The sequence below is a fragment of the Amphibalanus amphitrite genome, unplaced genomic scaffold (assembly GCF_019059575.1).
Source record: "Amphibalanus amphitrite isolate SeventyFive unplaced genomic scaffold, NRLGWU_Aamphi_draft 000015F_arrow, whole genome shotgun sequence".
NCBI lineage: Eukaryota > Metazoa > Arthropoda > Thecostraca > Balanomorpha > Balanidae > Amphibalanus > Amphibalanus amphitrite.
Window position 1 is genome coordinate 995,403 of NW_024881511.1, and position 26,756 is coordinate 1,022,158.

General features: G+C 47.6%; 1 protein-coding gene across 1 annotated transcript in view; it reads left to right on the top strand.

Annotated features, from left to right (window-relative positions):
• The window catches only part of LOC122386280 (Down syndrome cell adhesion molecule-like protein Dscam2), a 143,879-nt gene that overhangs the window by 9,961 nt on the left and 107,162 nt on the right, over positions 1-26,756 (top strand). Inside the window, exons 2-3 of the mRNA XM_043375331.1 lie at positions 4,862-5,027; positions 22,461-22,603. Of these exons, the coding sequence (XP_043231266.1) occupies positions 4,862-5,027; positions 22,461-22,603 (309 nt within the window). The remainder of the gene's footprint in view (positions 1-4,861; positions 5,028-22,460; positions 22,604-26,756) is intronic.

Below are 26,756 nucleotides of genomic sequence, written 5' to 3' on the forward strand. Positions count from 1 at the left end.
AAATGGTGAAAATAATTCTGAAAAATTAGCCGGCTGTGAGAAACAGCACAGATGAAAGGGGGGCCAAAAGATATGTTGGCCCCCTTTCAGAGCCAAAGGGGGGCCATATGGCCCCCTGGATCCGCCCTTGAATCCAAAGTGCTGCAACTTTGAAATTAAATATCTCTGAGTTAAAACTTTTCTCGATGTTGTGAGTGCCCAGACCGGTAAGTGCAGGCCAGGGACCCCATTTTGGCAATCTCAACTCAAAACTAATGTTAACCCTCGCCCGTATTAAGTTTTGCCAGCCGCGAACGTATAAGAGGGGTCCGTTGGACCACCCCCTTTGCCGTTTCGCCCCTGATCGAGCTAGAGCTTCGCGGAAAAAACGAGCGTGTTGCCCGTGACGAGAGGAAGCCGCTGATACCCAATTTTAAGGTCCTAGGTCATTGGTTGACCTTGCAGGTCATGTCAATGACCCAAAAGTCGGGAAAATCGGGACCTGTTAGAACGTCGTAAAGTGTGGCTGCTATGAGGGTTTTCAGGGTGCTGATCACGAATGTCTTGTTAGTTTTGATCACAGATGATGTCTTTAAGCATTTAGACCAGGTCGGGTCAGGTCAGGTCAACCGGTAGGGGTCGTGACGGGTATTAGTAGTACCTGTCATCCGCCTCTGACAGCTTCGTAACATATTACGAAGGCACCAGAACTACTTCGTATATGTTCACATGGCTGCTAAATTCGAATTCAGCTCCAAAAACTAGCCTAGAGATATGTAAAACTCGAACAAGTGAACCGAGGTCACCAAAGGTCAATGACCTGACCTGACCTTCAGGTGACCTTAACACCCACCCTAATGCATGGGAGCAACATCAAATCACATGTTTGAACGTTTGAAACCACGAAAAGCTTGCAAACGCGCGGCTAATGCGAGCCGACATACGCCGAATCGCGGTTCTGGCCAAACATGGTCTCGGAAAAGAAGTCACAGGTCAAAGGTCATTTGGGTCAGGGTCATGAAATTTTCAGGGTAGGTGTAAAATTGATCAATGCGGGGGTACTGAAAGTTTCGTCGCGATCCGCCGCTTTTTACGCGAGTTAACCGCGAAAAACCTTAGGGGGGTTGCATCAACCTCCCCCCTGTGCCGGCGAGGGTTAAAATGCATGTTTTATCGATTTATTCTCCATATGATGATTTGTAATATAATAATATAGTTTCCATAATACCTAATGGTAAAATAATATCCATAATAACTTTGAAGCATACTAAATCTGTGGTACTTTTATAATGTTAAGAATAGCTCACTGTTTGAATCTATTTCGTTTGCTGTATCATTTGACGGAGGATCCATATTCTATGTCGTCCCGGAATATGCTGCTAAAAATCAAATCTTCGGAACTGCTACGACATCTTAAGTTGGGTCGTAGGATAAATCCTAGGACTTTTGACATGAATACCAAATTATCTTAAGATTGTCAACGTGAATTAGAAGTATCCTAAATATCCAGACTGATCGTACGATAAAAAGTTAAGATGGTCAACATGAATACCAAATCGATCGTACGATGAAAACTGATCGTAAGATGTCGACGTGAATACGGGCCCAGATACCAAATACATTAGAGCATCTGTGAGATATGCAGCACAAGAGAGCTATTCTTTGAACCGGAGGCTTCATATTCCTGGCATTTACTTTTTTATAAAATCGTCGACGAGAAAACCCCAATAAATATAAAAGTCACGCTCCCACCATTCGGAGCCATTTGATTCTCCGCTGGATAAAATGGACCATCCTTTAAAGACGACATAGTTTGAGTGACTGGTTCATGGGCTGGCTGACTTTTCAAAAGTTTTATATATTTGAAATACATTGTTGTAGTTCAAAATCATCTCATAACGTATATGATTTTATAACATACGGATAGACATCCTCAGCTGCCTAGTGTGATGAGATTGAGACAATTTACTTATGTGGCTCCTTTGAAATACCCACCGATAATGGTTAGTGGGACAGTTAATTAAACCACCCTGAGATTGACGGAACTGATATATTGATCACGGCGCTTTGAACTCTGTCCGATCATGCTAGTTCTTCGCCTCGGTCTATCCTGTGTGGCAGGAGACAATTTGATTATCATTTAGGTAGGTACTACATTTTACTAATTTTCTAGCGATTTTTTCGCCCTTTCCGTTTCGACTTTTCTTTTGCTCCGCGCCATTTGATCCAATCGCTTTTAATTAATTTGTCTTTTTCATTCTTTGAATTGTCAATTTTCGTTTTTTTTTTCACCTAGCCATGGTTCCGCTTACTTTTCATATTTAATCGTGTGTAAAGCAGACCAAACTCTGGTGCCCTGAATGTATAGTATGTACATACATACCTACAATACGGGCGGCCATGTGTGAACGATGGGGCAGATGCTGGTCGCGATTGGGTTCGGGGGAGATGGGGAGGGAGCAGAATGCAGACCGTCTGTCCGTGCCGCCGTGCCGCTTATCAGCGTCCATGTCTGATCAGCAGCCGGCGTGTCAACAGAGGGGGCCGATACGGCCGACACACCCATTAGCCGCCGCTGTCGGGGCCGCGTGCCGACCGAACGACCTCGCCGCACTATCCGGCGACCGCGTGAGAGCACATCTGATTCGGTCACCGCAATCAGCGACAACCAAAGTCCGGACACGACTGGAGGGGGAAAATCGATACAGCCTATGACAAGAGTTGATTGGTGCGCTTTTCCCGCTGCAGCATATGCACAGTTTGGTGGTGTTTTATGGATCGATATCGTGATTGCGGTGCGTGCAGCAGCCGGCACCCTTCGTGACCGAGCTGTCACAGGGTAAACAGGGTCCCGGGACGGAGCGAGGCGTGTGTAAGCACGGGTGCAGGGAGGCCCCCTACAGAACATCCAACCCCATCCAAATCATATTTGAGCACGGTCAAGGGAAGTTTACCTTCAGAGGGGTTCCCATAGGTCCCGACGCGCCCCTTTACAGAGCAAGTCCTAATCCGGAACAGGTCTCCTGAGAGGGAATTTCATATATCCCACGGAAAACAACTTACGGAGATGAGTCAACGTGCCTCCGTAAGAAGGCTCGCTTCAAATATTTCACCTATATTTTTCGGAAGGCCAAGAAATACAATAAAAAGCCAAGTTATTATGGGCCTAGCCACAGCTTTCCTAGTAGTGCTCAAGTTCATTCGCTTCGGCACCTGCCTCCTTGTTGTGGTGCATAATGCAGTTGACCGACCGCTGCTCCGGTCCCGGTGTACCATGCCGGCGCAGGCGTCGCCGGCCCTCGGCCGCCTGATTGGTCGCCTCAGGCGCTGCGCCTGTGTGCCCGTGACCGGCCGCGAATACACAATCAGGAACGGAGCCTCTGCATTATAACAGTAATCACATATAGATATAGGTACAGGTGGATATTTGAGTGCCTTTGCTCATAGGCGGCGGAACGGGGGGGGGGGAACCGTGCCTCCTTGATTTTGCCATTTTAACATTAGCCCTATGGGCGTTGCATGGAAAGAATGGGACCAAAAGTCGGCAGTGCCCCCCCCCCCTTAACCCTCGCCCCGTTGGGGGGCCATTTTGGCCCCCCCTGTGGTTTTTCCTGAATAGCAAGAAAACGGCGGCGCGCAGCGCCGCCAAATTTTCAGTACCTTCCCGGGCATCAATTTGACACCTTCACACTAAATTTCAAGTCTTAGGTCACCTTAGGTCAGGAGTTATTGAGGTCAAACTGAGGTCATGTTCGAGCAAAAATGAGCAAAAACATTGCAATCTTGAAACGCTCACCAAATCTACAGATATCAAGCAATTTCAAAGTTCTTTATATGGTCTAGTAGACAAAAAGCGGCGCTACAAAACTGCTATCTCGGATTTTCAAAATTTTTGGTTTTTGACAAAAAAATCAAAAAATTGATTTTTTTTAGAAATTTTTTGAAAAAATCCAAAATTTTCCGAATTTCGAAAAAAACGGAATATATGTGATAGTCCCAGCGCTCTTCTATATACATACCAAATTTCAGATCGATATCTCGTTTTTTGGCCAAGTTATAGCGAAAAAACTGTTCAAAAATGATGACGTCAAATTTTTGAACTCAATTTTTAGCAATTCTAGCCCACGTACGGCAAAACAAAGACCACCATTGAACTCCCCGTGACGAGCTGCATCGATTCGATATCCATTTTATGCAAAAATATTAACTTTGAAATTTGACCTAATTTGACCTGACCTTGACCTGACCTTGACCTGACCTTGACCAAAACGTGATCTAAGCTGGCCCCAAAGGCTGCCTGACCCATATAATCGCATTTGTCATGTAAAATGGACCATAAAACATGTATCACACGACACTTTCATATTGTGACCCCCCGTGACCTGACCTCTGTGACCTGACCTGGTATCAGTGACCTCAAATAGTAAAATATGTGTTTGAAGAACATTTCCCTATTGATGATTTTCAATTAAATGCATTTTACTCGATTTTACAACGCATTTCTTGAAGTGCCTGTAAACGGTGAAAATTGGACCTTTGACCTGACCTGTGACGTCATCGGTTTGACCTAGGTCAATAAAATTGGGTCACAAGGTAGTTCCCCGTTGGGACTATCCAACGCCGTTTACCGCTTGTCGCTATGTTGCGTGGTTCTCGAGATCTTAGGGGGGGGGGGCAAAATGCCCCCCCCCCCCAACCGGGCGCGTTGCTCGGCAGAGCCCAACGGGGCGCGGGTTAAATGAAGGTGTTCCGCCGCTTCTGCCTTTGCTACAAGGTACACACGAGTATTTTGACTTCTGAGTTCTATTTCTAATGAAACTTTGATTGTGCTATCGCGATTTCTATTTCTGACACACTGCCTATGTGCCGCCCTTGCCGACAGATGCGCCGTTCGAGGGGCCCCGTTTTACCGTGGAGCCGCCGGGGGTTGTGCAGTTTACCAACACATCCGGCGTTCGGCTGGACTGTGTGGCTCGCGGACCGCCTCCTCTCCAGGTGTACTGGACTCTGGACTCGGGAGATCCCGTCTCCTACGTGGCTGGAGTCAGGTGAGCAAGAAGTTAATATTTATTTGTCGAACTCGCGAAATAGCTAACCTTTCTGAAATCACGAAATGCTGCTGCGGATTGGCAGTGGAAATGTGTAGGCCCATCAATAGGCACAGTCCGGGCTGCCGAGCGGTGTCGTGGGATCCGGCGGAAATCTGGCCAGTAGTACTTAATTTGTTGGGTCCGTGGTGTACTTGGAAAGTTTGCAGAAGTGGGACACCCAAGTTACCCCCATTATGAGGTGAGCAGCGGAGTGCGCGTCGGTAGCGCCGCCTGTGTCGATAACGTCGCGTCGGCGGCTGGCAATCAGAACCGACCTGCACTGAACGGCAGATATTGCGGCGGGGCTTGCTCTGACAGAATGCCATCGTCTCCAATCCTTAGAATCGGGTACTGGCCGGGGTGCTGGACTAATCGCGGTATGACAGACGTCTTGCCTTCAGAATCTATCTTGTGATGCCCCAGGCAGAGATATCTTTGGACAGATGGCATGTGCTAATGCATTCTGCCGTCTCTTTGTCCCCATTTGCAATCTAAACTGTCGTCACATCCGGTAGCTTTGCCTATTGAACGGGCTTTGTCAACGCAACTGAAATGAGTGACTAAAATGCGTCTTATCTGTAAAACATTCGAATCTATTTTGACTACATCTCTTTCGCCCTTCTCGGATCTTAAGTATTAACTCGCATGTTGGCAGCAACTCGGTTTGTGTGTTTTTTCATACCCAAACAGTCGCTATTAGAAAAGTAACATATTTCGCTTTTTGTTTTATTAATTTCATATATTTTGGCAGCCCCTCGTCCCCGCTTGGTCGCTGCCGATTGCGGAGGGAAGACCAACCGCCTGGCCCACCCGGCGCCGCTCGGTGAACTCTGCTTCCGATGGAACTCAGCGCAGGCGATAGAGAGCCGCCGGTGGCCAGCTCTAATCAACAATGGCTCGCAGCATTTGACACCCACACCAAAGCACCTGCCGCCGCCGGGGCATTGTTTGTTTGTGGCCGCGGCCCGGCCGGCCGACCAGGTCAAGTAATAGACCGGCGACGTGGGTGAACTACCGACGACGGTATCAGAAAGAAAGAAATAGAAAGAAAGAAAAAAGGAAAGAAAGAATAAAAGAAAGGGAGAGGAATGAAGAGAGAAAGAGGAGAAACAGAAGAGGGAAGGAGGACGAAAGGAGAGAAGGAGGAAGAGGAAGAGGAAGAGGAAGAGGAGGAAGATGAGTGATGAGAGGGAGAGGTAGATGAGAGGAAAAGAGGGAGGAGAGGGAGAGGAAGGGGGAGGGAGGAGAGAGAGAGAGAGAGAGAGAGAGAGAGAGAGGGAGAGGGAAAGAAAGAGTGACGGAGAGAGAGCGAGGGAGAAAGAGAGATGGAGGAAGATTCTTCGCTTTTTTGTTGACAGAATAGGTAATAGGTAGTTTAACACATAATGAGACTCACAAATACAACCATAGAAAACAGCATGAAAACATCATACCTACCACTGTTTTATCTATTTCCCATAACAACGTGGGCGTTCATGCATTCATTCTTTCATATATCCTTATTTCACATCAAACGTTGGCTAGCTTCCAACAACTGTTTACAAACGTGCATTAGCGCATAAAGCTCTTAAAGCTGCATAACATGATAATGTTAGTATGCTAGTTGTTTTGGGATTCTACAATGAGCATATGTCTGTGATAACAATGGTTCATCTAATCATGGCATCGGGAGATCCTGGTGTATGTGCGGATCTGTCGGCTTTGGCTGACTGCTGCCGTTAATGTGATGAAAAGGTCAAAGGCCACACCGGCGTGCTATCCACGAACCCAGTTGACACCACGACGTTCTGGGAGCAGCACCACGCTACAAATGGTTATCATCATCGATTGTGTCGAACAAGCCATCAGCTCACGAATGACTACTCTCGGAGAAACTGTTTGTAAGAAACATTTCAACTGCCAATGAGCTGCGACTGTCCTGAGAAACTGCCGAGTTTGTGTTCCGGCTCGTATGCCTGTATCTGACAGTGATCTCGATTCAATAACGCTGAGTCTTTGGTTCCACTGCGGGCGATGCGCCATTGCCGACATTGTACCCGGGATGCCACAAAAGCCAGCCCGCCCGGATCACGTGCATGAGGCTGTCGAATGGCCCCTCAGAGAGACATCTTCTCGAGAGAGGACATAATGAGACCATATCGACGCACCAGCTTCTGAATAGGAACGAGCTCAAAGGTCCCGCGCGCGGAACAAATGTGGGACAGCCGGGTCCATTGTAGTGATGGAATGGCGCGCGCGTTCTAGCATTTTAAACCCTTCAGGTAATTTATTTTGCACGAAGGATAACAACCAGTGTGTTGACCGTTTGGTGATTAAATCTATCTATATTATGATTTATAACATGTCCGTGCGTGCCCGTGTCTGTCAGGACTTATGTGTCTTATTGCGCCTGAAAGGCGCCGCGTATCGGCGTGAAATTTGGCATGCCGAATCTGTGGGCGTGGGGGGCCTTTGTATTAAAATTTGGGCGTGATCGGACCAGGGGTGCGCCGTCAGCACGCGCTCGCGTGCGCCATAGGGTTAACACGGCAAACGGTCAAATCGAAGATCGGGCGAAAACCGGCCTGCGGCGCCTGCTTCCCGGCTGTATAAGTCGGCAACGGGTGGGCGCAGCGAGAAGCGGTTTTCACCACTGGATAGAGGAGAGATGGAACTAGCGTATCGATATGGTTTCATAGCATAGCACGCGCCACGTGCAAGACAGCACCCCCGGTTGCGAAAAAAATGACCGATTTCGTGCATTGTGACGGGAAAATCGATGCCGCTGGAAAACTTTTTGACGGAATGAAATCGGTGTTGTACCATTTTGCAGACAAATGTATGTGTAATCAGAGAATAGCAAACAAAAGCTGATGATACGTACCATTTCCTTAATAATGAAAAATTAATTTGAAAATTTATTTCGCGCGGAGCGCGGTGTCCTTTACAACATCAAAACGTATTGAAAACGCTGATCAATGGCCATGAAACCTACATATTCGGAAAGAGCATTCTTTTTTGACCAATATCCACCCAAAATATTATCGAAAAGTCAATAAACTTTTGTGAAAATGACTCAAACATACGACCGTGTTTTGTTAACGTTACAGGTATTTTTCGACAAACTCCGATCGATGGCTTATGGCCGGCAGGTCATACAACTTTTGACAATAGCTATCAAAGCATGGGCTGCAATGCACCGCCCTCCAAGGGGAATTCCAAACACTAAAAATAAGCGCCTACCAGTAGGGGAAAGTGGGGTAAGACGGTCAGGGTAGGTAAGACGGGCACCCCTTCTGCAGACCAAACCAATAGCGCTACGAGCGAGAAAAATTAGGACCAGAATTGCCTTTCCCACTACACACCACCATTGAAGTCTGGTGAATTTGTGTTCAGTCGATAATCTTTTATTTTGATTTCTATAAAACACTCATTTCATTGAAAACATTTATAATGTATTGGGCAAGCTTTTATATGAAGCACTATAGAGTTAAAAACTCGCTATCACTTGTGGTACACTCATATGCCACCAGTGTCCATTTACTGCGGATTTGCTTTGTCTGCATCAAATTGTCCACGGAGAAAAATCGTGCTGAACTTCTGACATTGAGTTTGGGGTAAGACGGGCAACTAGTATGAATCCAATGGGTCTGTAATGGTGAAAATATTTTTGTTGCTGTAGGAAGAATAGAAGCATTTCTAATAAGAATATGTTCGATTCCGATACTCACAGACATGTTAGCAATATTCCTTCGGCACAGTTTATTCTCGAATAATGAATGTGAAAACGGTTCTACATGGCTTCTGAACTACGGCCTAGTTATATACGAGCATACGCCATCTGCACGAATCTCGTATACTGCCATTTCCGAAGCACTTGAGACCAACGAGCGACTGTATCAATGCGGCTAATCTCGGACATTTGTTGCGAGCTGTGCTGGTCGGTGAAAGAAGCTGGCCGTCTTGCCCTACCCATGTGACCGTCTTACCCCATGGGGTGGGGTAAGACGGGTTTTTGCAAGGTTTTGCAAAAATAGCTGCAGATTATTTGTTGAATCAGGCCTAAGTCTCACCTTCTGGCAAATGGAAGTAAAATGTCTACAAAAGGTTTTCACCAAGTTTCCCGTTTCTATGATGTTTCTAACCGGCCGAAAAATGGCTCCAAAGTTAAGGTGCCCGTCTTACCCCACTTTCCCCTAAACAGCACATTTTTGTACTAGGAATAACTCAGCTGCTACTGGGCCGATTGCGCTGAAACTTGGACTGTGGGTGGAGGGGGCACTCACCTGGCGATACATGGTCATGTGTGACGGGTAGGGTGGATCGATTGCACGTGCGCACGTGAGGGGTCCGCTTCTACATCTCAAGAACGGCTGGGCCGATTTCGCTCAAATTCTGTACACCGTTAGGGACAATTTAGAAAGGTGGCTGGCACAGGTCATCTGGAGTCTCAGCTGGCGCGTGCGCACGTGCAGTGGGCCAGTTTTATATCTCAAGAACGGCTGGGCCGATTGCGCTCAAATTTGGTACATTACTTTAATCGAGTATGAGAAGGGTAACTACGTGTAGGTTATGAGTAAGGTAGGTTATGGGTAGGTTAGGGCGGGGTAGGGTGGGTTTGAGTTCGATAAAGGCAAACCATGAGAAAGGCTCTAACAACCCGCAACCAGCACCAGCATAACATGCCGTTCAAACAAATATCCAACTCCGACAAAATAAGACAAATAAAAATCACAAGTTCCCACACCCAAACTAATGCCCCATCAAACGCATCTATCAAAACGCACAGTTATAGCGCAAAACATGCCATCTAGTCTATATTATGATTTATAAGTTGTCTGTACGATCTCCATCCATCCGTGTGTCATGCCTTATGTGTCTTATTGCGCCTGAAAGGCGCCGCGTATCGGCGTGAAATTTGGCATGCCGAATCTGTGGGCGTGGGCGGCCTTTGTATTAAAATTTGGGCGTGATCGGACCAGGGGTGCACCGTCGGCACGCGCTCGCGTGCGCCATAGGGTTAACATGGGAAACGGTCAAATCGACGATCGGGCGAAAACCGGCCTGCGGCGCCCGCTTCCCGGCTGTATAAATCGGCAACGAAGGGTCGCAGCGAGAAGCGGTTTACACCACTCGATAGAGGAGAGATGGGCCTAGCGTATCGATATGGTTTTATAGTATAGCACGCGTCACGTGCAAGGCAATACCCCCGGTTGTGAAAAAATGACCGATTTCGTGCATTGTGACGGGAAAATCGATGCCGCTGGAAAACGGCTTGACGGAATTAAATCGGTGTTGTATCATTTTGCAGACAAATGTATGTGTAATCAGAGAATAGCAAACAAAAACTGATGCTCCGTACCATTTCCTTAATAATGAAAAATTAATTTGAAAATCTATTTCGCGCAGAACGCGATGTCCTTTACAACATCAAAACGTATTGAAAACGCTGATCAATGGCTATGAAACCTGCATATTCGGAAAGAGCATTCTTTTTTGACCAATATCCACCCAAAATATTATCGAAAAGTCAATAAACTTTTGTGAAAATGACTCAAGCATGCGACCGTGTTTTGATAACGTTACGCGTATTTTCCGACGAAATCGGATCGGTGGCTTCGGCAGGCAGGCCCAGGCAGGCCAATCAACCTTTGACAACAAACGGTAGCGGAAGGCACCTCTCGCCAGGGGAATTCGCCAGTAAATAAAATAAATTTATTCTTGCAATAACTCAGCCGCTACCGGGCCGATTGTTCTGAATTTTGGGACTGTCAACGGGCACATATCGAACGACACATTACCATATGTAGGGTGCTAAATGCTAATGCACGTGCACACCTGGAAAGGAACAGTTTCCTATCTCAAGAACGGCTGGGCCAATTTCTCTCAAACTTGGCACACACTACAGAACCCGTAAAATCAATTATATACCATACAGTTATTGCGCAAACATGGCCATCTAGTCTATATTATGATTTATAAGTTGTCTGTACGATCTCCATCCGTGTGTCATGTCTTATGTGTCTTATTGCGCCTGAAAGGCGCCGCGTATCGGCGTGAAATTTGGCATGCCAAATCTGTGGGCGTGGGCGGCCTTTGTATTAAAATTTGGGCGTGATCGGACCAGGGGTGCGCCGTCGGCACGTGCAAAAGGGCGCTCTCATAGGGATAGCATGGTGTCGGCGAGAGCGGCGGTCGGCCGAAAATCGGGCCGACACGGCTCGCTTTCCGGCTTGATATCTCGGCAATGGGTGGACGCAGCGAAAAGCGGTTGCCACCAATGGATAGAGGAGAGATGGAACTAGCGTATTGAAATGGTTTCATAGTGTAGCACGCGCCACGTGCAAGACAGCATCCCCGGTTGTGAAAAAATGACCGATTTCGTGCATTGTGACGGGAAAATCGATGCCGCTGGAAAACGGCTTGACGGAATGAAATCGGTGTGGTGCCATTTTACAGGCAAATGTACGTGTAATCAGAGGATAGCAGATAAAAAGCGATGCTCCGTACCATTTCCTTAATAACGAAACATTAATTGGAAAATTTATTTCGCGCGGAGCGCGATGTCCTTTACAACATCGAAACGTATTGAAAACGTTGATCAATCGCTATGAAACCTACATATTCGGAAAGAACATTCTTTTCTGACCAATATCCACCCAAAATATTATCGAAAAGTCAATAAATTTGGGTGAAAATGACTCAAACATACGACCGTGTTTCGTTAACGTTACAGGTATTTTTCGACAAAATCCGATCGATGGCTTATGGCCGGCAGGCCATTCAAATTTTGTTAATAGCTTTCAAAGCATGGGCTGCAATGCACCGCCCGCAAAGGGGAATTCCAAACACTGAAAATAAGCGCCTACCAGTAAACAGCACATTATTGTACTAGGAATAACTCAGCTACTACTGGGCCGATTGCGCTGAAACTTGGACTGTGGGTGGAGGGGACACTCACCTGGCGATGCATCGTCATTTCTGACAGGTAGGGTGGATCGATTGCACGTGCGCACGTGAGGGGTCCGCTTCTACATCTCAAGAACGGCTGGGCCGATTTCGCTCAAATTTTGTTCACTGTTGGGGACAATTTAGAAAGGTGGCTGGCACAAGTCATCTGGAGTCTCAGCTAGCGCGTGCGCACGTGCAGTGGGCCAGTTTGATATCTCAAGAACGGCTGGGCCAATTGCGCTCAAACTTGGTACGTTACTTTAATCGAGTATGAGAAGGGTAACTATGTGTTATTAGTAAGGTAGGGTATGGTTAGGTTAGGGTAGGGTAGGGTGGGTTTGAGTTCGATAAAGGCAAACCATGAGAAAGGCTCTAACAACCCGCAACCAGCACCAGCATACCATGCCGTACAAACAAATATCCAACTCCGACAAAATAAGACAAATAAAAATCAAAAGTTCCCACACCCAAACTAATGCCCCCTCAAACGCATCTATCAAAACGCACAGTTATAGCGCAAAACATGCCATCTAGTCTATATTATGATTTATAAGTTGTCTGTGCGTGCGTAATCCGTCATGACTTATGTGTCTTATTGCGCCTGAAAGGCGCCGCGTATCGGCGTGAAATTTGGCATGCCAAATCTGTGGGCGTGGGCGGCCTTTGTATTAAAATTTGGGCGTGATCGGACCAGGGGTGCGCCGTCAGCACGCGCTCGCGTGCGCCATAGGGTTAACACGGGAAACGGTCAAATCGAAGATCGGGCGAAAACCGGCCTGCGGCGCCCACTTCCCGGGCCCAAAACTTGGCGACAGATTGCCGTAGCGAGGTGGGGTTGCCACCACTGGATAGAGGAGAGATGGGCCTAGCGTATTGATATGGTTTCATAGTATAGCACGCGCCACGTGCAAGACAGCACCCCCGGTTGTGAAAAAATGACCGATTTCATGCATTGTGGGAAGAAAACCGATGCCGCTGGAAAACGGCTTGACGGAATGAAATTGGTGTGGTACCATTTTACAGACAAATGTACATGTTATCAGAGGATAGCAGATAAAAAGTGATGATCCGTAGCATTTCTTTAATAATGAAAAATTAATTTGAAAATTTGATTCCCGCGGAGCGCGATGTCCTTTACAACATCAAAACGTATTGAAAACGCTGATCAATCGCTATGAAACCTACATATTCGGAAAGAGCATTCTTTTCTGACCAATATCCACCCAAAATATTATCGAAAAGTCAATAAACTTTTGTGAAAATGATTCAAGCATGCGACCGTGTTTTGATAACGTTACGCGTATTTTCCGACGAAATCGGATCGGTGGCTTCGGCAGGCAGGCCCAGGCAGGCCATTGAACCTTTACAACAAACGGTAGCGGAAGGCACCTCTCGCCAGGGGAATTCGCCAGTAAATAAAATAAATTTATTCTTGCAATAACTCAGCCGCTACCGGGCCGATTGTGCTGAATTTTGGGACTATCAACGGGCACATATCGAACGACACATTACCATATGTAGGGTGCTAAATGCTAATGCACGTGCACACCTGGAAAGGAGCAGTTTCCTATCTCAAGAACGGCTGGGCCAATTTCTCTCAAACTTGGTACACACTACAGAACCCGTAAAATCAATTAAATACCATACAGTTATCGCGCAAAGATGGCCATCTAGTCTATATTATGATTTATAAGTTGTCCGTGCGTGCGTGCGTGCGTCATGACTTATGTGTCTTATTGCGCCTGAAAGGCGCCGCGTATCGACGTGAAATTTGGCATGTCGAATCTGTGGGCGTGGGGGACCTCTGTATTAAAATTTGGGCGTGATCAGGCCAGGGGTGCGCCGTCAGCACGCGCTCGCGTGCGCCATAGGGTTAACACGGGAAACGGTCAAATCGAAGATCGGGCGAAAACCGGCCTGCGGCGCCCACTTCCCGGGCCCAAAACTCGGCGACGGATTACCGTAGCGAGGTGGGGTTGCCACCGCTGGATAGAGGAGAGATGGGCCTAGCGTATTGACATGGTTTCATAGTATAGCACGCGCCACGTGCAAGACAGCACCCCCGGTTGTGAAAAAATGACCGATTTGGTGCATTGTGACGGGAAAATCGATGCCGCTGGAAAACGGCTTGACGGAATGAAATCAGTGTTGTATCATTTTGCAGACAAATGTATGTGTAATCAGAGAATAGCAAACAAAAACTGATGATCCGTACCATTTCCTTAATAATGAAAAATTAATTTGAAAATTTGATTCGCGCGGAGCGCGACGTCCTATACAACATCAAAACGTATTGAAAACGCTGACCAATCGCTATGAAACCTACATATTCGGAAAGAGCATTCTTTTCTGACCAATATCCACCCAAAATATTATCGAAAAGTCAATAAACTTTTGTGAAAATGACTCAAACATACGACCGTGTTTTGTTAACGTTACAGGTATTTTTCGACAAAATCCGATCGATGGCTTATGGCCGGCAGGTCATACAACTTTTCACAATAGCTATCAAAGCATGGGTTGCAATGCACCACCAATGCACCACCCGTAAAGGGGAATTCCAAACACTGAAAATAAGCGCCTACCAATAAACAGCACATTATTGTACTGGGAATAACTCAGCTACTACTGGGCCGATTGCGCTGAAACTTGGACTGTGGGTGGAGGGGCACTCACCTGGCGATGCATGGTCATGTGTGACAGGTAGGGTGGATCGATTGCACGTGCGCACGTGAGGGGTCCACTTATACATCTCAAGAACGGCTGGGCCGATTTCGCTCAAATTTTGTTCACTGTTGGGGACACTTTAGAAAGGCGGCTGGCACAAGTCATCTGGAGTCTCAGCTAGCGCGTGCGCACGTGCAGTGGGCCAGTTTTATAACTCAAGAACGGCTGGGCCGATTGCGCTCAAATTTGGTACGCTACTTTAATCGGGTATGAGAAGGGTAACGATGTGTAGGTTATTAGTAAGATAGGGTATGGGTAGGTTAGGTTAGGGTAGGGTGGGTTTGAGTTCGATAAAGGCAAACCACGAGAAAGGCTCCAACAACCCGCAACCAGCACCAGCATACCATGCCGTTCAAACAAATATCCAACTCCGACAAAATAAGACAAATAAAAATCATAAGATCCCACACCCAAACTAATGCCCCCTCAAACGCATCTATCAAAACGCACAGTTATAGCGCAAAACATGCCATCTAGTCTATATTAATAATAATAATAATAATAATGTTTATTAGGCGTCACATATCAGCGACAAACATGCTTTCATACTCATACAAATCAGGTATTCACAGTAAGCAAACGCAACAGCTTCCGCGACATCTCGCATGTGGAGCTCAAGAGGCCTGCTAAAGAGTCTCTGAGGCCATTTTCGGGGCGCGGTGCAGTGATGACGTCTGGATCGATATGTCCGGCAGCAATATCCATTATCCCATTTAACCCGGTTCCATTTAACCTGGTTCCACACATCTGGAACACAATCTGGGCGAAAGATCCGGGAAGTGCTGTGGAGTTACACCCGAGAACAGCGACAGAGGAGAGTAGGCCGCTGACCAGGCGATCCGAGCTATTCATCGCTGAATAAAATGTCTTCAGCGTCCGACTGCGTAAAACCTCGTGAACTTGAGGGACGTCAGCAGCCTCCAAAAGCAGCGTATGGTGGGCAAATCGTGGTAATCCCAGGGCAGCTTTTAGACACGACGATTGCAATGCTTCTAGCCGAATGACATCAGTTGGACTCAGAGGCGCTACATCGCAGCCAAATACAAGGGCTGGTACTACCACCGCTTTCCACAGAAAAATCTTGTCATTTGGCGATAGACGTCTGGACAGTATTCCAACCGTGGAGAGGCCATAAAAAGCGGCTCTTCCCCGTTTTATGCGCATTTCTGTGTGAGGTGTGCCAGAAAACTTGCAGTCTAGGATCACTCCAAGGTGCTCTGATCGATTCTTTTTTATTAGAATCTGGCCATCGAGGTGCCATGTAGGTAGTTCGGATAGGGTATCACCTCCAAAAACTATGATGTGGCTCTTGGTTCTCTCCGCTTGTGGGTGCGTAAACTCAAGCCTCCAGGATCTTGCAAAGTCTTCTACTATTTGAAGCATTTGTGACAGGTGCCCTGTGTTTGTGGACATGAGTAACAAGTCGTCTGCGTAGCAGACCGCGGGAACATGGTGACGGTGCCAAAAGGCGCCACGGCCACTGTAGTCCAGAGAGGCTACCAGTGGGTACAGGTAGATATTTGCGAATGTGGGAGAGAGTATCGCACCCTGTCTGGTACCGCGGAGTACAGGGAACGCAGCAGATATTTGCCCGGCAAATTTTATCTTCGCTGTTAACTTCCGATACCAGTTCACAATTAGAAGCCATGTACTTGTGTCCAAAAAATCTCGCAGCTGGTAGAATAGTCCGTCATGCCATATCCTGTCGAAGCACTTTCTGGCATCGAGATTGGCTGCAAATACTGGGAGACTTCTGCTCAGGTTCCAGTTCAGTGTCTCGCCTACCATTAGGGATGCCTCGCTGACACCACGTCCTGGTATGAACCCAAATTGGAGATCATGCGGGGTGTACTTGTCCTGCAATTCGCGAAGAATATGCAGTTCTAGCAGCTTGGATATTGTTGTTGTGATCGATATTGGCCGATAGTTATCCATAGAGTGGGAGTCTAACTGGGATTTTTTCAACACTGGTACCATCAGGCCTTCAGTAAAGGTCACAGGGACTGTCTTTTCGGTGAGACACTTACTTAGCAGAAGAGCCACTGCAGATAGTAGCGCAGGGGTCGAACCCAGTACGAGGTGTTCGGCTGTTATACCGTCGACTCCAGCCGATTTACCCCTGTGTAGGCGAGAGATGAGCGCAGATACATCCGCCGGCGTGACGACTCGTTCTTCTACTACTGCAGCAGCACCACGAACCATATCAGCGACAGTATTTGAGATCCGGTGCTGTTCAGTGGTCAGCTCTTCTTGAGAGTCTCTGTAGACGTCTCTAAAGTAATCTGCAAAGTCCGGTGCACTGCACACCGACACCGTGCAATTATTTCCTCTTCTAGCACGCTGCACACTGCGCCAAAAAGCATTACTATTTCCATTACGGCGCAATGAATGGATGAGTTTAGCATCTTTTTCAATGCTAGACATTGCTGCTGCTCGGCGAGCCTTCCTGTAGCTGCGTCGAGCGGCGTGATAACAGGCGCTCACCGCTGTCCCTTGCCGTCTATCACAGCTTTTCCAAATGTTGAACCAGAACCTACTGCGGTCTCTCGCTCGTGCCACATCGGGAGTCCACCAGGCCCTTGGTCGGTGTCTGGGTCTGGAACAACCAGAGACTCGAGCAGCGGTATGCATGCTGTGTGTGATAGCAGAATCCAGGTTATCGAGAGAATCGCCGCAGCATGCTAGCTGTGAAGGCAGGATTTCTTCCAGAATACTCTGGTAGGCGGCTACTTTCGCGGGGCAGCTCCAATCTACTTGCTCTGTGGAATTCCAATAGGATTTATCATTTGGGCTACTCCAACGCATAGCCATTGGAACTTTTATCAAAAGTTCACAGATTATTGGCAGGTGCGGGCTGAGGTTGTCCTTGCAAGGAGGCAATATTGTGCAGCTGCGTACGTCTTGAACACGGCTATTGGGCACCGCGATATGATCTATGTGGGAGCGGCTGTTACCACGAGAATATGTGTAACCAACTTTTTGCGGAAACCGAAACTCTGCAACTGTCAGGTCATAGTCGTCGAGGAGAGACTGCATAGCCAAACTGTTGGGTGTAAGACCTCGGAGATGCTGCCATCCGACTGTGCGAGCTGTGTCTGCCAGAGGGAGAAGTGCACAGTTGAAATCCCCGACAAGTAGAATTGGAGCGTCGGCTCGGACAGACTCTAATATTGCATCAAGTTTTGCAATAACTGTAAGGTACTCTTCGCCATTCGGTCCGTACGAGTCCCAGAAGGGCATATAACATCCTATAAGATTTAGAACGGGAGTGTTGCTCTCAAGAAGGGTGACACCACACAGTCTGTGGTCATTACAGCATATAGCTTCAAAGCTGCGGTTCATGCGCCTCCGGCAAATCCAGGCTACCCCTCCATGAGGTCTGCCTTCACCCACCCGAGGTGGTAGCTCTGCAGCAAAATCTTGCGCATAATAATAATCGCCATCATCTAGCGAATCAATTACATTTGAAAGGTAGGGTTCCTCAGCTCGTGAGAGCCATGTCTCTGACAGGAACAGCAGATCACTGTTAGGCAAAAGCTGTTCCACTATGTAATGCGCTGCACTAAGGAAGCCCTCACAGTTGTAACTACCAATGGTGAGCGCGTCTGTTACTGTACTGTTGCTGTTGGTCGACTCGCCTGCCTCGTTTGCGTCCATAGTTGACCGTTTGCCAGTCACCGTAGGGGAGAGCGGGGAGAGTTGTATCATGTCCAAGTTGTATCAGGGCGAATTGTGCCAAACTTATACAATGGATGGCGCTCGCGACACGACCAGCCGACGAGGTTTTCCGGGCGCCATCTTTCCCTGTTCTGTCTTGTGGCTGAGTGGACGCGTCTCGAGGTGAGAGCCGATTTTATGTTTTTTTAATGTCATTCTAAAAAAATAAGTTGAAAGAAAATGTGTGTTTTGGGCATTTAGATGTGCACGAATTTGAAAGATCTCCGTAGCGGTGGTGAGGGTAGGTTCTAGGGCTGCGTGAGTGAAAACGGATTTCTCCAGCTGTCCGCTGTATTTTTTAGCACGAGGATGTTTTTTTACAAGATGGCGGCTAGGTACATGTTGTATCAGAGCCGGGTGGGGTATGTTGTAACATGTATGTATGTATGTATGTATGTATGGGTATGTTGCTTTTTATCGCAAAAGCTAAGCCCTGGCTTGCGTTTGTAGGTAGCTAGTCAATGCTCGTTCCATTTCGGCACAATGTGTTGGCCTCTTTGCTCTTAACGGGCCACTTTTGCGTCTAGTCTGTTGATGTTTCGTTCGGATTGCATTGACCAAAGTTTGATCTAATAAAGTGAAGCCTTTGAGCATACCTATACATTGTAATAACCTCATTTAATGTTGTTGTTATGTTCAAAACAAGTAGCAAGCACACTCCCTGAAACGTGAAATAGTGATACAAATTACCCCACCATGTGATACAACTCACCCAAGCCATGGGGCAAGTTGTATCAAAAACATTGTTCTATTCGGCAGACCGTAGAAGAAAAACTGGTAGAGGTAGCGGAAAAGTTACTTTGCACAAAAAAGCAGAAGAATCAAGGAAGGGGATAGTATGGGGATAATGAGTTTATCGCGGATAGTTACGAGGTTATGGGTCTCGGAGTAAAAACTGATACAACCCACCCCACTCTCCCCTACTGTGAAGTATAGCCGGTGGTTGCGCGCTGAGGTTGAGCACCGGCCCATCCTTCAGGATGGCCGAAGCTACTGTTACCGGGTACTCTGGTGCGGTTGAATTCGGCTGACATTCCATGGGTCTGTTCAGTTTCAGACGATGTGTACGGAGGGCGTCCGCCTGACCATCGTGCTTCGGCTGTCCTCGGTCCACTTCCTTGGGTCTGAAACGTTGGTCGGCGGGGTCCGCCTTCATCCAACTTCATAGCTACCGTGAGTCCAGCTGGCCATCTCATAGGGTCCATAACTAGGTCAGCGTCTTGGCCGTCAACTTCAATCATGTACGACTTCGATCGCGCCTGATGTGCACTTCCACCGTACTTGACCCTGTGAAAGTCATGCAGGTTCCTTACGACACCGAACACGAGCGAACGGACATCGCTGTCAGAGACTTCCTGTCGAAATCCTGAGATGAAGAACTTCTTGTGTGGGCCATACTGTTCAGTCCTCGGCATGATCAGCGATGATTGCACACCCGTGCCTGTTACAACACCAGGGGGGCTTCGTTGGGAGTCATCAGATCTCGTGCTCTGAGTTTGTGCTTGTGCCCCGCCGGTACGAGCCGCTTCAGCAAATGACCGTTCCCTATTGCCGGTGAGAGTGTCTCGAACTGGAGCCAGCGGTCGCGTTTCGCGTTGCAGTTGTTGAACTGGTGGCCGTGAACCGCCGCAGCATGCGTCATTCTCAGCTTCAGACTCGGAGTCACCCGCGTTCCACTGCAGTGAGCTGGCGATTGCCGCACCTAGGGCGCGGATGTCAATCGCGGCGGCGATATCCGCTGTCCTATTAGCTCCACTATTTTTTTCTGAGTTATGAGCCTCCCGGTTCGATGTGCCTTCAGCTGTCGCCAGTGCTACGGAACGAGATACAGCTTCTTCTACATATATCTCCAATTGGGCAATCCGTGCATCCTTTGTTGCACTCTCCTTGTTGCAAGGCGACTATACTTCGAAGGCTTATACTTCGACTTATATTATGAATTATAAGTCGTCCGTCCAATCTCCATCCATCCATCCGTGTGTCAGACCTTATGTGTCTTATTGCGCCTGAAAGGCGCCGCGTATCGGCGTGAAATTTGGCATGTCGAATCTGTGGGCGTGGGCGGCTTTGGTATTAAAATTTGGGCGTTATCGGACCAGGGGTGCGCCGTCAGCACGTGCAAAAGGGTGCGCCATAGGGTTAACACAGGAAACGGTCAAATCGACGATCGGGCGAAAACCGGCCTGCGGCGCCCGCTTCCCGACTGTATAAATCGGCAACGGAGGGTCGCAGCGAGAAGCGGTTTACACCACTCGATAGAGGAGAGATGGGCCTAGCGTATTGATATGGTTTCATAGTATAGCACGCGTCACGTGCAAGGCAATACCTCCGGTTGTGAAAAAATGACCGATTTCGTGCATTGTGGGAAGAAAACCGATGCCGCTGGAAAACGGCTTGACGGAATGAAATCGGTGTGGTGCCATTTTGCAGACAAATGTATGTGTAATCAGAGAATAGCAAACAAAAAGTGATGATCCGTACCATTTCCTTAATAATGAAAAATTAATTGGAAAATTTGATTCGAGCGGAGCGCGGTGTCCTTTACAACATCAAAACGTATTGAAAACGCTGATCAATGGCCATGAAACATACATATTCGGAAAGAGCATTCTTTTCTGACCAATATCCACCCAAAATATTATCGAAAAGTCAATAAACTTTTGTGAAAATGACTCAAACATACCACCGTGTTTTGTTAACGTTACAGGTATTTTTCGACAAAATCCGATCGATGGCTTATGGCCGTCAGGTCATTCCACTTTTCACAATAGCTATCAAAGCATGGGCTGCAATGCACCGCCCGCAAAGGGGAATTCCAAACACTGCAAATAAGCGCCTACCAGTAAACAGCATATTGTTGTACTAGGAATAACTCAGCTACTACTGGGCCGATTGCGCTGAAACTTGGACTGTGGGTGGAGGGGGCACTCACCTGGCGATGTATGGTCATTTGTGACAGGTAGGGTGGATCGATTGCACGTGCGCACGTGAGGGGTCCGCTTCTACATCTCAAGAACGGCTGGGCCGATTTCGCTCAATTTTTTTTTCACTGTTGGGGACAATTTAGAAAGGTTGCTGGCAAAAGTCATCTGGAGTCTCAGCTAGCGCGTGCGCACGTGCAGTGGGCCAGTTTTATAACTAAAGAACGGCTGGGCCGATTGCGCTCAAATTTGGTACGTTACTTTAATCGAGTATGAGAAGGATAACTATGTGTAGGTTATCAGTAAGGTAGGTTATGTGTATGTTAGGGTAGGGTAGGGTGGGTTTGAGTTCGATAAAGGCAAACCATGAGAAAGGCTCTAACAACCCGCAACCAGCACCAGCATACCATGCCGTTCAAACAAATATCCAACTCCGACAAAATAAGACAAATAAAAATCAAAAGTTCCCACACCCAAACCAATGCCCCCTCAAACGCATCTATCAAAACGCACAGTTATAGCGCAAAACATGCCATCTAGTATTACTTTAGTTTTATCTTCAGAATATCACCCAATACCTCCATTTAGCTAACGATTGTAGTTATGTGCAGTGTGCATTATAACTGATGCTTATGAGATTCCGCCGAGTTATACACTGGCAGCACTATTATAACTTGGGCTGCATTTCCCGCCATCATCTTTATTCGGAAATCAAAGAATGTCGCGAGTACTGTTGTCACGCTGATATATCAATATATTATTGACGACTTACTGTGGCTGTACACTGTACAGTCTGTCTTAAAAGTACCGCGCAAAGTGACGGTGGATCCATCAAGCCTGACTGATGAAGGACTGCTAAATTTGAGTCACCGAAGCAATGGACATCCTCGTCCCTTCCCCCAGGTCAATTAGTTCGGTGACTTTCAAATTATAGCAGGCCCTTCCTCGGTCAGGCTTGATGGATCCACCGTCACTTTGCGCGGTACTTTAAGACAGACTGTACAGCGTCCTCCGTCTCTCTGTGGTTTGCTCGGCTGGTCGACGACCCTAACCCTCCCAGCCGGCAGCGCTGATGGGTGCCTGGCCTCCGTTCCAGGGAGTCACTGGCCAACGGAAGTCTCTACTTCCACCCGTTTCCGGCGCGTCTGTTCCGGCTGGACGTGCACGGAGGTCGGTACCGCTGCGTGGTGACCGGCCCGGCCGGGCGGCTCCTCAGCAGGACGGTCCGACTCAGACCAGGTCAGTTCAGACTCAGTCGGTCCAGACTCACATCAGACTCATCAGCAGGACGGTCTGACTGAGACTAGGTCAGTCCAGACCCATCAGGACAGTCATTCAAATTCCTCACCACGACGGTCCGGCTCAGACCAGGTCAGTCCAGACTCCTCAGGCTCCTCAGTAGGACAGTTCGTCCCAGTCCCACACCAAGCTTGTCCAGACTCATCAGTAGGACGACCCGGCTCGGGGCTGGGTTGATGAGTTCATCAAAATGATGGCTCTACTCAACTACCTTTATCATCACTTGTCACGGAATATGCTGTGTCTGTTTAAACTTTATATTTATCCACCATAATATGAAAACAGTGGGTAGTTACGCTCCTGCTATTTCAGGAGAATTGAAGAGAAGTCACTGCGCGTTTTTGTATTCTGTCTAGTTATGTTCTACTTTGGACTATTGATTCCTGCGAACTTCCTGGGGTGGTCAGACTGAATTGCAAATAGTATGCAAAGGTCAGTCGATGCTATCCAGTTCAGCCGAAAGCCGCTGGCGCACGGGCTTAGCTGCCACTGTTCTGGTCTCCATTGGCACTCAAATCATACATACTCTCCCAACTGAAGCCCATGGTCGGGGATTAATGCAGTCAAATCGGCTTACGGACTCGAGCGTAGGGCTACCTAAGGTGCAAAGACTGAAAACGACGAACGGTTGCAGGTCTATCCGGCCTCTGAGCACCGATTTAGCGTGAATTATTCAGAAGCATGCAGCGTACCGTGATTACTGCGGGCTCGTCACCATTCTGACGAAATGACTGGCAGCTGAGGGAGTCACGGCAGAGGCCACAATGCAAGTCACATGAGCAGTGCACACGTCTGGCAACTTGGGCTAATTGATCCGAAATATTCAGTAAATATTTTCACTTATGGTAATCGGTGGCCTCTTGCACCAAACTACCTAGCTAGGTAAAATCGAAAAACCGGTTTCAGAATAAGCTAATCTAAGGGTGGTAAATTGGTTTGCAATAGCCCAATACATAATCCTACATGTGCTTGCTAAATTTTGCACACAAATTGTTACATTTGAGACTTGGACTGGGTATACGATGCAAAATAATCCAAGCATTGGTGCAAGAGGATTTTGGTGCAAGAGGCCTCTGTTCACACAAGCTTAGACCGCCTTAGGCCAGGTATGATATACCTGAGATGCTATTGTAGGCCTTGTGCTTTTCATGCAATATCTTTATTAGCCGCTGGCTGAAATTTCAAAGCATTCTATCTGCCGTGGTTTGCCAGGCAAAGTGCGTTCTTTTCTGCAGCTCAATTTGTTCAACAACGTTGCTCGTTGTGCTGCGTTTTCTTATACATTCGTATAATAACCTTCGCCCTGGTGGGGGGGGGGCCATTTTGGCCCCCCCCCCTGTGGTTTTTCAGCGATAACTCAGAAACCACTTGAGTTAGCGCCCTGAAACTTTGTATAGCTGTTTATTCAACATTTTTACATCATGTCCTTTTTTGGGGGGTTCGGGTCAGGTCAGGTCAGGTCACAAGGTCACCAAAACTGACACCACCTCTAAAAAAGTTCAAAGCTCTCTCAAAGGCACAGCTTTTATCCGATCGATGTAAAATTTACAGTACTTGAAGATGTCACCCAGCTCTACAAAATGGCTATCTCGGATTTTTTATAAATGTGACCTAAGGTCAGGTCAGGTCATCGCTGCTCCCCATTATAAGTCAATGGGAGAATCGAAAAGTAGTTGTTTTTCAGCTAAATCGGGCGTGATTGTTCCTATATTTCGTTATTGAAGTGTCTTGGGTCAGCAAATCACAGCCCATGTGAAACCATTTGCTTGTGACCTCGCTGAGGTCACGCTAGGTCATCTCCCTGGTCACCAGAGGTCACCAGCGGTTTTTCTGCACTTACTTGTTATTGAATAGAGATAGAGACTCCATTCGACGTTTATCGTGTTTGTCTCGTCAATGCGGATCGAATGATATGCAGCATGACCTATTTCGGTAAGGTCATGACCTTGACCTGAGGTCAAATTTTCAAAATGACCTTTCGAGGTCAAACTATATATCATTCGACGCGTCTCGACGAGCCAAGCACGATGGTGCATGAATCGTTTCTCTATTTTCTCGTGAATGCATGCTATAGTTAAAAACATTTTCAACGAAATTTGCCAAGTTGACCTTGCATGACCTCTGTAGGCCAAACCGTTGAGCTGAGGTCAAATCTGACGAACCTTGGCGAAAGAGCTTGAAAAGAGCTATCGATTGCTTTTTTCCGCGGCTCTCTAGCTCTTCTAGTTTCCGAGCTACAGCGGAATATGTCCGGCAACACCGAAAACACTGAAATTTGACCTATGATGACCTCTAGCGACCTCAATATTGACCTTAGCGAAAAAATGACCGAAATACTTTCGAACGTACTTGTTATGGGCTTTCGTTTGCTTTTTTCCGCGTCTTCCTAGCCCTCTTCGTTTTCGAGTTAGACGGGGGGGTCATTTTGGCCCCCCCCCACCAGGGCGAAGGTGGCTCAGACCCACACCAGGGCGCGGGATAATGGAAAGTGGGACTGAGCTTGTCCGTACATCACTGTGCTGGCTAATAGTAGCACACTTTCGGCAGTCCTCCCTCGCGTTATTCATTCAACTGGAGTGATTGTCCCAATCATGTCACCCAGCTACCGTGCCCTCATGTTTTGTTTGGAACAGCATCCGCTATCAGCGCTTTCTGCTTTCGAGACCATGTCGCTTTTGCGATATGATTGCCATGGAAGTCGGTTTAGGTCGTTGGCGTATGGAATACCAAGAGTAAATATTCGCCTTATTCCTTATTCACCTTGCATACTCAGACTAAAACGCAGAAGTGGAACTGCACTTGAGATTCTATTTGACATTGACGCTTTTATTTGGAGCTCTCGATTCTAAAGCGGCCGGAAAATTGGTTGTCATTTTGTCAACTCATTCTGGCTTCTCCAGTGTCGCGCCGTGCCATTAATTATGACAGAGATTCGTTCCACCGCCGAGAGACGGTTCTGCGCGCTATATTGCAGCGTCTCGAGGCGCACCGATCCCGGTCGGAATTAATGACTCTCTGTCTCGTCACCATTTTTGGACCATCAGCGGCAGCGCAATTGGGCGTGTCGGGATAGATGTGGAACGTCTCTAATGGCGCACGATCCGGGACCCGGTGCCGGATCCCGCCTTCGGTTCAGCTCAATAACCCAGCTAAGGTGATAAAAACGAGCGCAGAACACTCTCGTACAATCTTCCCTGGCAGGGTGTCCTCAGCTACTTGAGTGCTTTACAAGGAAGGTAGGTAACGTTTTATTTTCAGGGTCAGCAGCTCAAGGTAAATAGCTCATGCAAAGAGTCTAAATGCTAGGATTAGAGCAGTTTCATTTCAACTTTGTTGGTACAAAGCGAACGTTTAATTGAATGCAAACAGTACTTTAAGTTGCAATTTTACCAAGCAAATATTCATTTTCTAATATTCAACGATGTACAATGGCATTCCGTGCTTTCTGGTCGTATGTTACATACTTGACGTCTTTGTTAGAAAATGCTTTCATATTTAGAAACCAAGAGGATATGGTTTGAGCTTGAAGTAGGTATCCCTTATGCATTGTGTGCTTCAGAACTGTGAGAACAAGAGATAATCAGGTGACTCGGAGAGTGGGTCTTAATCAAGTCACAGTCACGACGCGTCTTGTAATATTGTCCCCATTCATTAATCAGTGTCATTAACGACACAGCATGACACAGCAAGCAGTTGTAGACTTTCCATCAGGATTATTTGCATGTTTCGTCGCAGTCTGGGGCGCGCGGAGATGTCTTATTCCCAGCTCGAGTTAGTTTTCGTCAGTGCTCTCAGTGTATCACTCAACTAGGTAACCGCAACTGCCACCTCAACAATCAACCAACGAAGACCCGCATGCCAGGTGGTAACGAGGGTGGTCTGCGGCTAACCACCAGCCGTTCGCCCTCGCGCCCGAGACCACCGGTTTGTCGTATATCCCGTTAGATGTCTCTAGCATACATGCGCCTGAGTGGATGCTGTGCCGCCTAACACCGCTCGCTATACCATTTACACCGGCACCGTTCAGGGGCGGATCCAGCTCAGAGTTTGGGGTGGGGGGTGGGGGGTGGGGGGGCAAACCATAACCGTTTAT